The following is a 12500-nucleotide window of genomic DNA, read 5'->3' on the forward strand; positions in this document are numbered from 1 at the left end:
CAGTGACTGGTGGACCAAAACGTTTGCTTTTAGGTCCTATTCATAAACCATGTCGCGGGTCGTTCCAAAACCACACACAGGTATTTGTTTGTGAACGACTGATCTCTTGCATGTCATCACTCACAAACTTGACGCTTTTAAAGAGACAGTGTAGAATTTTGGATGTCGGTAGTGCTTTTACACAATGTAGAAACCTAGTAATCCACTAATGACAAAATGTCTTTACAGGATTAAATACTTAAATTAAATATTGCACAACATGTGCTTCAAAGTAGCAAGAATTCATATGGGCCCAATTCTCCAATTAGATATTCACCTAATAATAAGGAATTCCCCTCGGCCACACCTACAAATTGAGAAAAACTACAATTACTTCCCATTACTATCTGGAGTATGTCTCCTGTCTTATCCGGTGTCCTGTGTGAATTTAAGTATGCTCTCTCTAATTCTCTCTCATTTTCTTTCTTTCTTTCTCGGAGGACCTGAGCCCTAGAACCATGCCTCAGGACTACCTGTCCTGATATCTCCTTGCTGTCCCCAGTCCACCTGGTCGTGCTGCTTCTCCAGTTTCAACTGTTCTGCCTGCGGCTATGGAACCCTGCCCTGTTTACCGGACGTGCTATCTGTCCCAGACCTGCTGTTTTCAACTCTCTAGAGACAGCAGGAGCGATAGAGATACTCTGAATGATCGGCTATGAAAAGCCAACTGACATTTACTCTTGAGGCGCTGACTTGTTGCACCCTCGACAACTACTGTGATTATTATTATTTGACCATGCTGGTCATTTATGAACATTTGAACATCTTGGCCATGTTCTGTTATAATCTCCACCCAGCACAGCCAGAAGAGGACTGGCCCCCCTCATAGCCTGGTTCCTATCTAGGTTTCCTCCTAGGTTTTGGCCTTTCTAGGGAGTTTTTCCTAGCCACTGTGCTTCTACATCTGCATTGCTTGCTATTTGGGGTTTTAGGCTGGGTTTCTGTACAGCACTTTGTGACATCTGCTGATGTAAGAAGGGCTTTATAAATACATTTGATTGATTGATTGATTGAAAAATCCCCACCTACGGATCGCAATACACCCACGTAGGGAAATGGAACCTGTGAGAAGAGCCCTGTGGCTTCACGCTATTCGGCGTGAGAGAGTGGGAAATGTGTGGACTCGGTGTCCAAGTAGGTTACACATGTCTGGAGAACATTTAATCTCACAGGTAAGACATGTAACTTGTTTCGTATAGTCTGTTTGTAACTCCACTCGCTACAGTCCATATGTTTGTGCTGTTGGTCTTGGCTAGCATAATGTTCTGGTCGGTAGCTAGCTAGCACTCACTCACTGCTAGCATAATGTTCTGATCGGTAGCTAGCTAGCACTCACTCACTGCTAGCGCAATGATCCGGTCAGTAGCTAGCTAACAGTCACTCACTGCTACCATAATGTTCTGATCGGTAGGTAGCTGGCACTCACTCACTGCTAGCATAATGTTCTGATCGGTAGCTAGCTAGCACTCACTCACTGCTAGCATAATGTTCTGATCGGTAGCTAGCTAGCACTCACTCACTGCTAGCACAATGTTCTGATCGGTAGCTAGCTAGCACTCACTCACTGCTAGCATAATGTTCTGATCGGTAGCTAGCTAGCACTCACTCACTGCTAGCATAATGTTCTGATCGGTTGTTCTCCCCACAGGCGGGCATTCTATCCAATACTGACTGGGACTATATATTCTATATCTCAATCAATAAAAAAAATAAAAAATATTCTGGTGCTCCTAGACTTCACGTTGTCCACCTACATTTTTTTAAGTTAGGAGCACCAGTGCTACCAATGAAAAAAAAGAAGTTAATTTCGAGCCCTGGTTGTAGTTGTTTGGTGGTTGTGTGGTGGTCATGGTTACCTCTCTACGGTCCAGGCTGTATAATTGTGTGGTATATCAGCAGAGTGACTGGTCCAGTCTCCGGTCGGAAGCTCTCTGGTTTGCAGGCTGTAGTACCGTAGGGGGGAGGAGCCTGTCATCCCGGCAACCCAGTGGAGGCGGAGCCTACGAGACTGGACCTCCCCCTGGGGGACGGACAACTTCCTGGGGGGGGAGGGACGCTCTGGAGGGGAGAGAGAGAGGTAGAGAGACAGAGAGACCGAGAGATAGAGAAAGAGAGGGAGAGTGAGATTTAACTGGCCATGTAAATAAAGTCTATTGAACTGAGAGACAGAGATCTCCATAGTCAGTTGATCCTTGAGCTTGTGTCTAAAGCCCCCAACAGAGCAGAACTCTATCAGTTCAGCTGCTAGTATCATGGAACAACAGAGCTTTGAGTCACACCACACTTTAACCAATGGTGTGTGTGTTTGTGTGTTACCATACCAGTGTGTATCCAGCTAGCACGTTTGGTTCCTTGGAAGTTGTGGGGACCCAGTCTGTGGCATTGTGTTGTGTCATAGATGGATGACACAACACAACGCCACAGATGATGTCATAGATGGATGACACAACACAACGCCACAGATGATGGTTTCATAGATATATGACACAACGCCACAGATGATGTAATAGATAGATGACACAACACAACGCCACAGATGATGTCATAGATAGATGTCTCAAGTTGAGGGAGCGTGCAATTGGCATGCTGACTACAGGAATGTCCACCAGAGCTGTTGCCAGAGAATAGAATGTTAGTTTTCCAACCATAAGCTGCCTCCAACGTCGTTTTAGAGAATTTGGCAATACGTCCAACCGGCCACACAACCACAGACCACGTGTATGGCGTTGTGTGGGCGAGCGGTTTACTGATGTCAATGTTGTGAACAGAGTGCCCCATGGTGGAGGTGGGGATACCGTGACGAGATCCTGAGGCCCATTGTCGTGCCATTCATCCGCCGCCATCACCTCATGTTTCAGCGCGATAATGCACGGCCCCATGTCGCAAGGATCTGGACACAATTCCTAGAAGATGAAAATGTCCCAGTTCTTCCATGGCCTGCAAACTCATCAGACAAGTCACACATTGAGCATGTTTGGGATGCTCTGGATCAACATGTACAACAGTGTGTTCCATTTCCAGCCAATATCCAGAAACTTCAACCAAAGTCATTGAAGAGGAGTGGGACAAAATTCCACAGGCCACAATCAACAGCCTGATCAACTCTATGTGAAGAAGATGTGTCGCGCTGCATGAGGAAAATGGTGGTCACACCAGATTCTGACTGGTTTTCTGATCCACGCCCCTATTTTTCTTTTTTAAGGTATCTGTGAACAACAGATTAATATCTGTATTACCACTCATGGTAAATCCATAGATTAGGGCCTAATTAATTTATTTCAATTGACTGATTTCCTTATATGAACTGTAACTCAGTAAAATCGTAGAAATTGTTGCGTGTTGCGTTTAATTTTTGATCAGTATACATTCATATTGTGCTGGTGTTCATATTGTGGTGCTGGTGTTCATATTGTGGTCCTGGTGTTCATATTGTGGTCCTGGTGTTCATATTGTGGTCCTGGTGTTCATATTGTGGTCCTGGTGTTCATATTGTGGTCCTGGTGTTCATATTGTTGTCCTGGTGTTGATATTGTGGTCCTGGTGTTGATATTGTTGTCCTGGTGTTGATATTGTTGTCCTGGTGTTGATATTGTTGTCCTGGTGTTGATATTGTTGTCCTGGTGTTCATATTGTTGTCCTGGTGTTGATATTGTTGTCCTGGTGTTGATATTGTTGTCCTGGTGTTGATATTGTTGTCCTGGTGTTGATATTGTTGTCCTGGTGTTGATATTGTTGTCCTGGTGTTGATATTGTTGTCCTGGTGTTCATATTGTTGTCCTGGTGTTGATATTGTGGTCCTGGTGTTGATATTGTTGTCCTGGTGTTGATATTGTTGTCCTGGTGTTGATATTGTTGTCCTGGTGTTGATATTGTGGTCCTGGTGTTGATATTGTTGTCCTGGTGTTGATATTGTTGTCCTGGTGTTGATATTGTTGTCCTGGTGTTGATATTGTGGTCCTGGTGTTGATATTGTTGTCCTGGTGTTGATATTGTGGTCCTGGTGTTCATATTGTTGTCCTGGTGTTGATATTGTGGTCCTGGTGTTCATATTGTGGTCCTGGTGTTCATATTGTCCTGGTGTTCATATTGTCCTGGTGTTCATATTGTCCTGGTGTTCATATTGTCCTGGTGTTCATAATTGTCCTGGTGTTCATATTGTCCTGGTGTTCATATTGTGGTCCTGGTGTTCATATTGTGGTCCTGGTGTTGATATTGTTGTCCTGGTGTTCATATTGTTGTCCTGGTGTTGATATTGTGGTCCTGGTGTTGATATTGTTGTCCTGGTGTTGATATTGTTGTCCTGGTGTTGATATTGTGGTCCTGGTGTTGATATTGTTGTCCTGGTGTTGATATTGTGGTCCTGGTGTTCATATTGTCCTGGTGTTCATATTGTGGTCCTGGTGTTGATATTGTGCTGGTGTTCATATTGTCCTGGTGTTCATATTGTCCTGGTGTTCATATTGTGGTCCTGGTGTTCATATTGTGGTCCTGGTGTTCATATTGTGGTCCTGGTGTTCATATTGTGGTCCTGGTGTTCATATTGTCCTGGTGTTCATACGGTCCTGGTGTTCATACGGTCCTGGTGTTCATACGGTCCTGGTGTTCATACGGTCCTGGTGTTCATACGGTCCTGGTGTTCATACTGTCCTGGTGTTCATACGGTCCTGTTGTTCATACGGTCCTGGTGTTCATACGGTCCTGGTGTTCATAAGAGACTAATGCCAAAGCGTTGTGTACACATGTGTGATATTCAATTAGGAACTGTTAAATGGTTCACCGTGGTCGCTCAGTAAATCACGCGTCTCCGTGCAAATCCATTGGCACAGATAAAAGTGGACACACACACACACACACACACACACACACACACACACACACACACACACACACACACACACACACACACACACACACACACACAGGGGGTGACAGCAGTGTAATTGTTTAATTTCAGATGGTTATCGATCTGACTGGTAATAACATCCTCATTGATTCTCGGTAAACATTAATCTGTTCACAAACACACACAATCTTTCTTTTTCTCTCTCTCTCCCTCCCTCCTATTGGATACAGTCTCAGAAAAATACTACTACACACTTTAATACTCTCATTGTTGTAGAACAGAGCTACTAAAACAGATGATCTCAGTTTATAATGAGTAATGTAGCACAGCTCTGTGTACTGTGTCTCTGTGTAATGTGTCTCTCTGTATTGTGTCTCTGTGTACTGTGTCTCTGTGTAATGTGTCTCTCTGTATTGTGTCTCTCTGTATTGTGTCTCTGTGTACTGTGTCTCTGTGGAATGTGTCTCTCTGTATTGTGTCTCTCTGTATTGTGTCTCTGTGTACTGTGTCTCTGTGGAATGTGTCTCTGTGTCTCTCTGTACTGTGTCTCTGTGTACTGTGGTGTGCGTTTCTGTGTCTCTGTGTACTGTGTCTCTGTGTACTGTGACTCTGTGTCTCTGTGACTCTGTGTACTGTGTCTCTGTGACTCTGTGTACTGTGTCTCTGTGACTTTGTGTCTCTGTGTAATGTGTCTCTGTGTACTGAGTCTCTGTGTACTGTGGTGTGTGTGTCTCTGTGTACTGTGACTCTGTGTACTGTGTCTCTGTGTACTGTGTACTGTGTCTCTGTGTACTGTGGTGTGTGTGTGTCTCTGTGTACTGTGTCTCTGTGTACTGTGGTGTGTGTGTGTCTCTGTGTACTGTGTCTCTGTGTACTGTCTCTCTGTGTACTGTGTCTCTGTGTACTGTGGTGTGTGTGTGTCTCTGTGTACTGTGTCTCTGTGTACTGTGTCTCTGTGTACTGTGTCTCTGTGTCCTGTGTCTCTGTGTACTGTGTCTCTGTGTACTGTGTCTCTGTGTACTGTAGTGTGTGTCTCTTACCTCTGCGTTCGGTGGTGATAACTACAGCTTCCTCAGCTCTACCCCATCCCTGAGAGGTCCTAGCGGTCAACTTGAACACATAGGCCTGGTCTCCGGTCAAACCGCTGACTGTAAACTGACGCGCGGTCGACCCCACCTCCACCGTAGTGAACCGCATGGGGTCACCAGCATCCAGACGGTACGCTATCTGATAACCTACGAGAGGGAGAAGAGGGAGGACGGCGGGGAGGAGGAGAGAGAAGTGAGGAGGAGGTAGGGAGGGGAGGAGAGGGGTGGAGGGAGGAGAGGAGAAGAGGGAGAGGAGGAGGAAGGGAGGGGGAGGAGAGGGGTGGAGGGAGGAGAGGAGAAGAGGGAGAGGAAGGGAGGGGGAGGAGAGGGGTGGAGGGAGGAGAGGAGGGAGAGGAGGAGGAAGGGAGGGGGAGGAGAGGGGTGGAGGGAGGAGAGGAGAAGAGAAGAGGGAGAGGAAGGGAGGGGGAGGAGAGGGGTGGAAAGAGACAGAAAGAGAGAAAGAGTTACTTTATGTAGAATCCTGGTGTTCTGGTGAGGGTGTTTGTGGGTAGGGGGGTAGTTCGTGTGTGTGTGTGTGTGTGTGTGTGTGTGTGTGTGTGTGTGTGTGTGTGTGTGTGTGTGTGTGTGTGTGTGTGTGTGTGTGTGTGTGTGTGTGGCCTACTTTAGATCCTAGAGCCCAAAGGGAGATGATAGGAAACAGGCTTTCAACAAGATCAGCACACACACACACCTCATTGCCATTCTTTCTGAGGGAGATTTCAATTAAAGGGCTTTATTGGCATGGGAAACATATGCTAACATTGCTAAAGCAAGTGAAATAGATAATAAACAAAAGTGAAATAAACAATAAAAAATTACAGCAAACATTACAAATTAAATAAAATTGTATTTGTCACATGCGCCAAATACAACATGTGTAGACTGTACAGTGAAGCCCTTAACCAAAAATTCTTTAAGAAGTTAAGATTATTATTTTTTAAATAAGTAAAAAGTAAAAGTAACAAATAATTAAACAGCAGCAGTAAAATAACAAGTGAGGCTATATACAGGGGGTACCGGTACAGAGTCAGTGTGGAGGCTATATACAGGAGGTACCGGTACAGAGTCAATGTGGAGGCTATATACAGGAGGTACCAGTACAGAGTCAATGTGGAGGCTATATACAGGGGGTACCGGTACAGAGTCAATGTGGAGGCTATATACAGGAGGTACCGGTACAGAGTCAATGTGGAGGCTGTATACAGGGGGTACTGGTACAGAGTCAGTGTGGAGGCTATATACAGGAGGTACCGGTACAGAGTCAGTGTGGAGGCTATATACAGGGGGTACTGGTACAGAGTCAGTGTGGAGGCTATATACAGGAGGTACCGGTACAGAGTCAATGTGGAGGCTGTATACAGGGGGTACCGGTACAGAGTCAATGTGGAGGCTGTATACAGGGGGTACCGGTACAGAGTCAATGTGGAGGCTGTATACAGGGGGTACCGGTACAGAGTCAATGTGGAGGCTGTATACAGGGGGTACCGGTACAGAGTCAATGTGGAGGCTGTATACAGGGGGTACCGGTACAGAGTCAATGTGGAGGCTGTATACAGGGGGTACCGGTACAGAGTCAATGTGGAGGCTGTATACAGGGGGTACCGGTACAGAGTCAGTGTGGAGACTATATACAGGGGGTACCGGTACAGAGTCAATGTGGAGGCTGTATACAGGGGGTACTGGTACAGAGTCAATGTGGAGGCTGTATACAGGGGGTACCGGTACAGAGTCAATGTGGAGACTATATACAGGGGGTACCGGTACAGAGTCAATGTGGAGGCTGTATACAGGGGGTACTGGTACAGAGTCAGTGTGGAGGCTATATACAGGGGGTACCGGTACAGAGTCAATGTGGAGACTATATACAGGGGGTACCGGTACAGAGTCAATGTGCAGTAATATGTACATGTAGGTAGAGGTAAAGTGACTATGCATAGATTATAAACAGTGAGTAGCAGCAGCGTAAAAGAGGGTTTTGGGAAGCCCTTTGATTAGAAGTTAGATGTTCAGGAGTCTTATGGCTTGGGGGTAGAAGCTGTTTAGAAGCCTCTTGGACCTAGACTTGGCGCTCCGGTACCGCTTGCCGTGAGGTAACAGAGAAAACAGTCTATGACTAGGGTGTCTGGAGTCTTTGACAATTGTTAGGGCCTTCCTCTGACACCTCCTGGTATAGAGGTCCTGGATGGCAGGAAGCTTGGCCCCGGTGATGTACTGGGCTGTACGCATTACCCTCTGTAGTGCCTTGCGGCCGGAGGCCGAGCAGTTGCCATACCAGGCAGTGATGCAACCAGTCAGGATGCTGTCGATGGTGCAGCTGTAGAACCTTTTGAGGATCTGAGGAACCATGCCAAATCTCTTCAGTCTCCCGAGGGGGAATAGGCTTTGTCGTGCCCACTTCACATTTTACATTTTAGTCATTTAGCAGACGCTCTTATCCAGAGCGACTTACAGTAGTGAATGCATACATTTCATACAATTTCATTAAAAAAAAATTCTGTGCTGGCCCCCCGTGGGAATCGAACCCACAACCCTGGTTTTGCAAACACCATGCTCTACCAACTGAGCTACAGGGAAGGCTGTCTTTGTGTGTTTGGACCAAAATAATAAAGACATTTCAAGTGTTGTAATGATGTGCAAAAGGGAAACGAAATAAACATAAATATGGGTTGTATTTTCAATGGTGTTTGTTCTTCACTGGTTGCCCTTTTCTGGTTGCACACTAGTATTTCACCCAATAGATATGGGAGTTTATCAAAATCGGGTTTGTTTTCTAATTCTTTGTGGGTCTGTATAATCTGAGGGAAATATGTGTCTCTAATATGGTCATACATTGGGCAGGATGTTAAGTGCAGCTCAGTTTCCACCTCATTTTGTGGGCAGTGTGCACATAGCCTGTCTTCTCTTGAGCAGCAAGGCTATGCTCACTGAGTTTGTACATAGTCACAGAGAATACCATAACCTAAGACTGTGTTAGTCCACTGAGCTAAATCAAGACTGTGTTAGTCCACTGAGCTGAAGACAAGACTGTGTTAGTCCACTGAGCTGAAGACAAGACTGTTAGTCCACTGAGCTAAATCAAGACTGTTAGTCCACTGAGCTGAAGACAAGACTGTTAGTCCACTGAGCTAAAGACAAGACTGTGTTAGTCCACTGAGCTAAATCAAGACTGTGTTAGTCCACTGAGCTAAAGACGAGGCTTCAGGACTCAGGCAACCTTACTCTGTATTCAGTACACACATCTCACACACACACACATATCTTATACACCCCCCCCCCCTATCCTTCTCTCCTGTCCCCTTGGCAGTGAACCATGGTGTGTTTTTGAGCGGTATGGTTTGTGTCCGACTCTCTGCCCCGCACCCAGCTGGCCATGTAATTACAGTACACACTCACACACCTCTCTACCTTCCACACCACTGATCCCTGACCGTGTCTCCTACACCCCACTGATCCCTGACCGTGTCTCCTACACCTCACTGATCCCTGACCGTGTCTCCTACACCTCACTGATCCCTGACCGTGTCTCCTACACCTCACTGATCCCTGACCGTGTCTCCTACACCTCACAGATCCCTGACCGTGTCTCCTACACCTCACTGATCCCTGACCGTGTCTCCTACACCCCACTGATCCCTGACCGTGCCTCCTACACCTCACTGATCCCTGACCGTGTCTCCACTGATCCCTGACCGTGTCTCCTACACATCAATTTAATTTCTTTGCCAAATGTTTTGCAGTTTTACTTACATGCCTTGTTGCAAACAGGATGTATGTTTTCAAATATTTTTATTCTTTTCAGGCTTCCTTCTTTTCACTCTGTCATTTAGGTTAGTATTGTGGAGTAACTACAATGTTGTTGATCCATCCTCAGTTTTCTCATATCACAGCCATTAAACTCTGTAACTGTTTTAAAGTCACCATTGGCCTCATGGTGAAATCCCTGAGCGGTTTCCTTCCTCTCTGGCAACTGAGTTAGGAAGGACGTCTGTATCTTCGTAGTGACTGGGTGTATTGATACACCATCCAAAGTGTAATTAATAAAGTCAGCACGCTCAAAGGGATCTTCAATGTGTTTAGTTGTACCCATATACCAATAGGTTCCCTTATTTGTGAGGCATTGGAAAACCTCCCTGGTCTCTGTGGTTGAATCTGTGCTTGAAATTCACTGCTCGACTGAGGGACCTTACAGATAATTGTATGTGTGGGGTACAGAGATGAGGTAGTTATTCAAAACTCATGTTAAACACTATTATTGCACACAGAGTGAGTTTGTGCAACTTATGTGACTTGTTAAGCATATATTTACTCCTGAACTTATTTAGGTTTGCCATAACAAAGGGGTTGAATACTTATTGACTCAGGACAGCTCAGCTTTTACATTTGTATTAATTTGTTAACATTTCTAAAAACATAATTCCACTTTGACATTATGGGGTTTTATGTGTAGGACAGTAACACAACATCTCAATGTAATCTATTTTAAATACAGTAACACAACATCTCAATGTAATCTATTTTAAATACAGTAACACAACATCTCAATGTAATCTATTTTAAATACTGTAACACAACATCTCAATGTAATCTATTTTAAATACAGTAACACAACATCTCAATGTAATCTATTTTAAATACAGTAACACAACATCTCAATGTAATCTATTTTAAATACAGTAACACAACATCTCAATGTAATCTATTTTAAATACAGTAACACAACAAAATGTGGAAAAAGTCAAGTGGTGTGAATACTTTCTGAAGGCACTGGAAGTATTTCATAAGTATTAATTAGACTCCTCCTCTTTCTCTTTCTACCCTTTCTCTCACCTCTTTCCATTTGTTGTAACATGATGCTGTAACTCTCTCTCTCTCTCCCTCTCTCTCTCTCTCTCTCTGTCTCTGTCTCTCTCTCTCTCACCCCCTCTCTCTGTCTGTCTCTGCCTGCTCTCTCTCTCTCTCTCTCTCTCTCTCACCCCCTCTCTCTGTCTCTGCCTGCTCTCTCTCTCTTCCTCTCTCTCACTCACTCACTCTCTCTCTGTCCTTGCTGTGCTTCTGAGGCGAGGAAAGACAGATGTCCTCTGTCAAATGGAGGTGTCACGCTAAATGTCCTCCCCCTGCAACACATCACTCTGTCTGTCTGTCCTGTCTGTCCTTGCCCGCAGAGGACAAAACAACACTATTCACATTCTCCTTTCTATCGCTCTCTATCATTTTCTCTATTCAGCTCTACACCTGTCCTTGCCACCTCACCCCTCTGAGAATCCCTGTCTGCTGTCTTCTCTCTAGATCTATCTATCTCTTCTATATCTATATCTATTGTCCCTGTCTGCTGCTGTCTCTCTAGATCTCTCTCTCTCTTTTATTTCCCTCTATATCTATCCTCCTCTTTCTCCCTCTCCCAGATTTCAATATATCCTCTCTCCCATTAGAACACTTTCATTTACACTTCCAGACTCCTGTGTCTGAGTGTGTGTGTGTGTGTCTTTGTGTGTGTGTGTGTGTGTGTGTGTGTGTGTGTGTGTGTGTGTGTTCTGAGTGAGTGTGTGTGTCTTAGTCTGTGTGTGTCTTAGTCTGTGTGTGTGTGTCTGTGTGTGTGTGTGTGTGTGTGTGTGTGTGTGTGTGTGTCTAAGTAGTGTGTGTGTGTGTGTGTGTCTAAGTAGTGTGTGTGTGTGTGTGTGTGTGTGTGTATATGTGTGGAGGGTCTTGCATCAGTAAGTTTAATAGTTCTGCTCCCTACGGACATGTTGGTGAGTGATAGACAGACACACACAGACAGACACACGGTGCCATCGGAGCAGAGCACAGTGTTTGAACTGCACACTTAGAAAAAAAGGTTACCATAGGGTTCCTTTTTTGATTCCAGGTAGAACCCTCTGTGGAAACGGTTCTACATGGAACCCAAGAGGGTTCTACCTGGAACCAAAAAGGGTTCTTCAAAGGGTTCTCCTATGAGGACAACCCAAGAACCCTAATTGGTCCTGTGTCCCGGCGAATGGATCTTCAGAATACATCTTCTACTGGATATGATTACAATGTTACAGACTGTGTGTCTGTGTGAGTGTGTGTTAAGACTGTGTGTGTGAGTGTGTGTTAAGACTGTGTCTCACCCATGATAATCCCGTTGGGGTCAGTAGGAGGCTGCCACACCACCCTGACAGACGTCAGACTAACCTCTGGAAACAACAGCCTCACTGGGGGACCTGGAACTATAGAGAGAGGAGGGAGGAGGGGGAAGGGAGGAGGGGGGACGAGGAATTTATTATCATTTAATCTTCACAACATCATTAAAACACAGAACATCATGCTGTCATCCATGTCATAGTAAAATACATGACAAATATAAAGGTCATATAACATGGGGGGTCAGATATAAAGGTCATATAACATGGGGGTCGGATATAAAGGTCATATAACATGGGGGTCAGATATAAAGGTCATATAACATGGGGGGTCAGATATAAAGGTCATAACATGTGGGGTCAGATATAAAGGTCATATAACATGGGGGGTCAGATATAAAGGTCATATAA

The 12500-nt window shown here is 45.1% G+C and overlaps 1 protein-coding gene and 1 non-coding gene across 6 annotated transcripts in view; both read right to left on the reverse strand.

The window, feature by feature from the left end:
* The window catches only part of LOC106594732 (protein sidekick-1), a 438074-nt gene that overhangs the window by 62852 nt on the left and 362722 nt on the right, over positions 1 to 12500 (reverse strand). For 4 of the 5 annotated variants that reach the window (XM_045713026.1, XM_045713029.1, XM_045713028.1 and 1 more), the window contains 3 exons: positions 12078 to 12176; positions 5923 to 6117; positions 1896 to 2097 (listed from right to left, as the gene is read on the reverse strand). In XM_045713026.1, coding sequence (XP_045568982.1) covers positions 1896 to 2097; positions 5923 to 6117; positions 12078 to 12176 — 496 coding nt within the window. Of the gene's footprint in view, positions 1 to 1895; positions 2098 to 2360; positions 2407 to 5922; positions 6118 to 12077; positions 12177 to 12500 lie in introns of those variants that run through there. The other variant, XM_045713030.1, reaches the window with a different exon arrangement.
* On the reverse strand, positions 8472 to 8547 carry trnac-gca (transfer RNA cysteine (anticodon GCA)). Its single transcript has one exon. It is a non-coding gene; the product is annotated as a tRNA-Cys (tRNA).

The sequence above is a fragment of the Salmo salar genome, chromosome ssa02 (genome assembly GCF_905237065.1).
Source record: "Salmo salar chromosome ssa02, Ssal_v3.1, whole genome shotgun sequence".
Classification (NCBI taxonomy): Eukaryota; Metazoa; Chordata; class Actinopteri; order Salmoniformes; family Salmonidae; genus Salmo; species Salmo salar.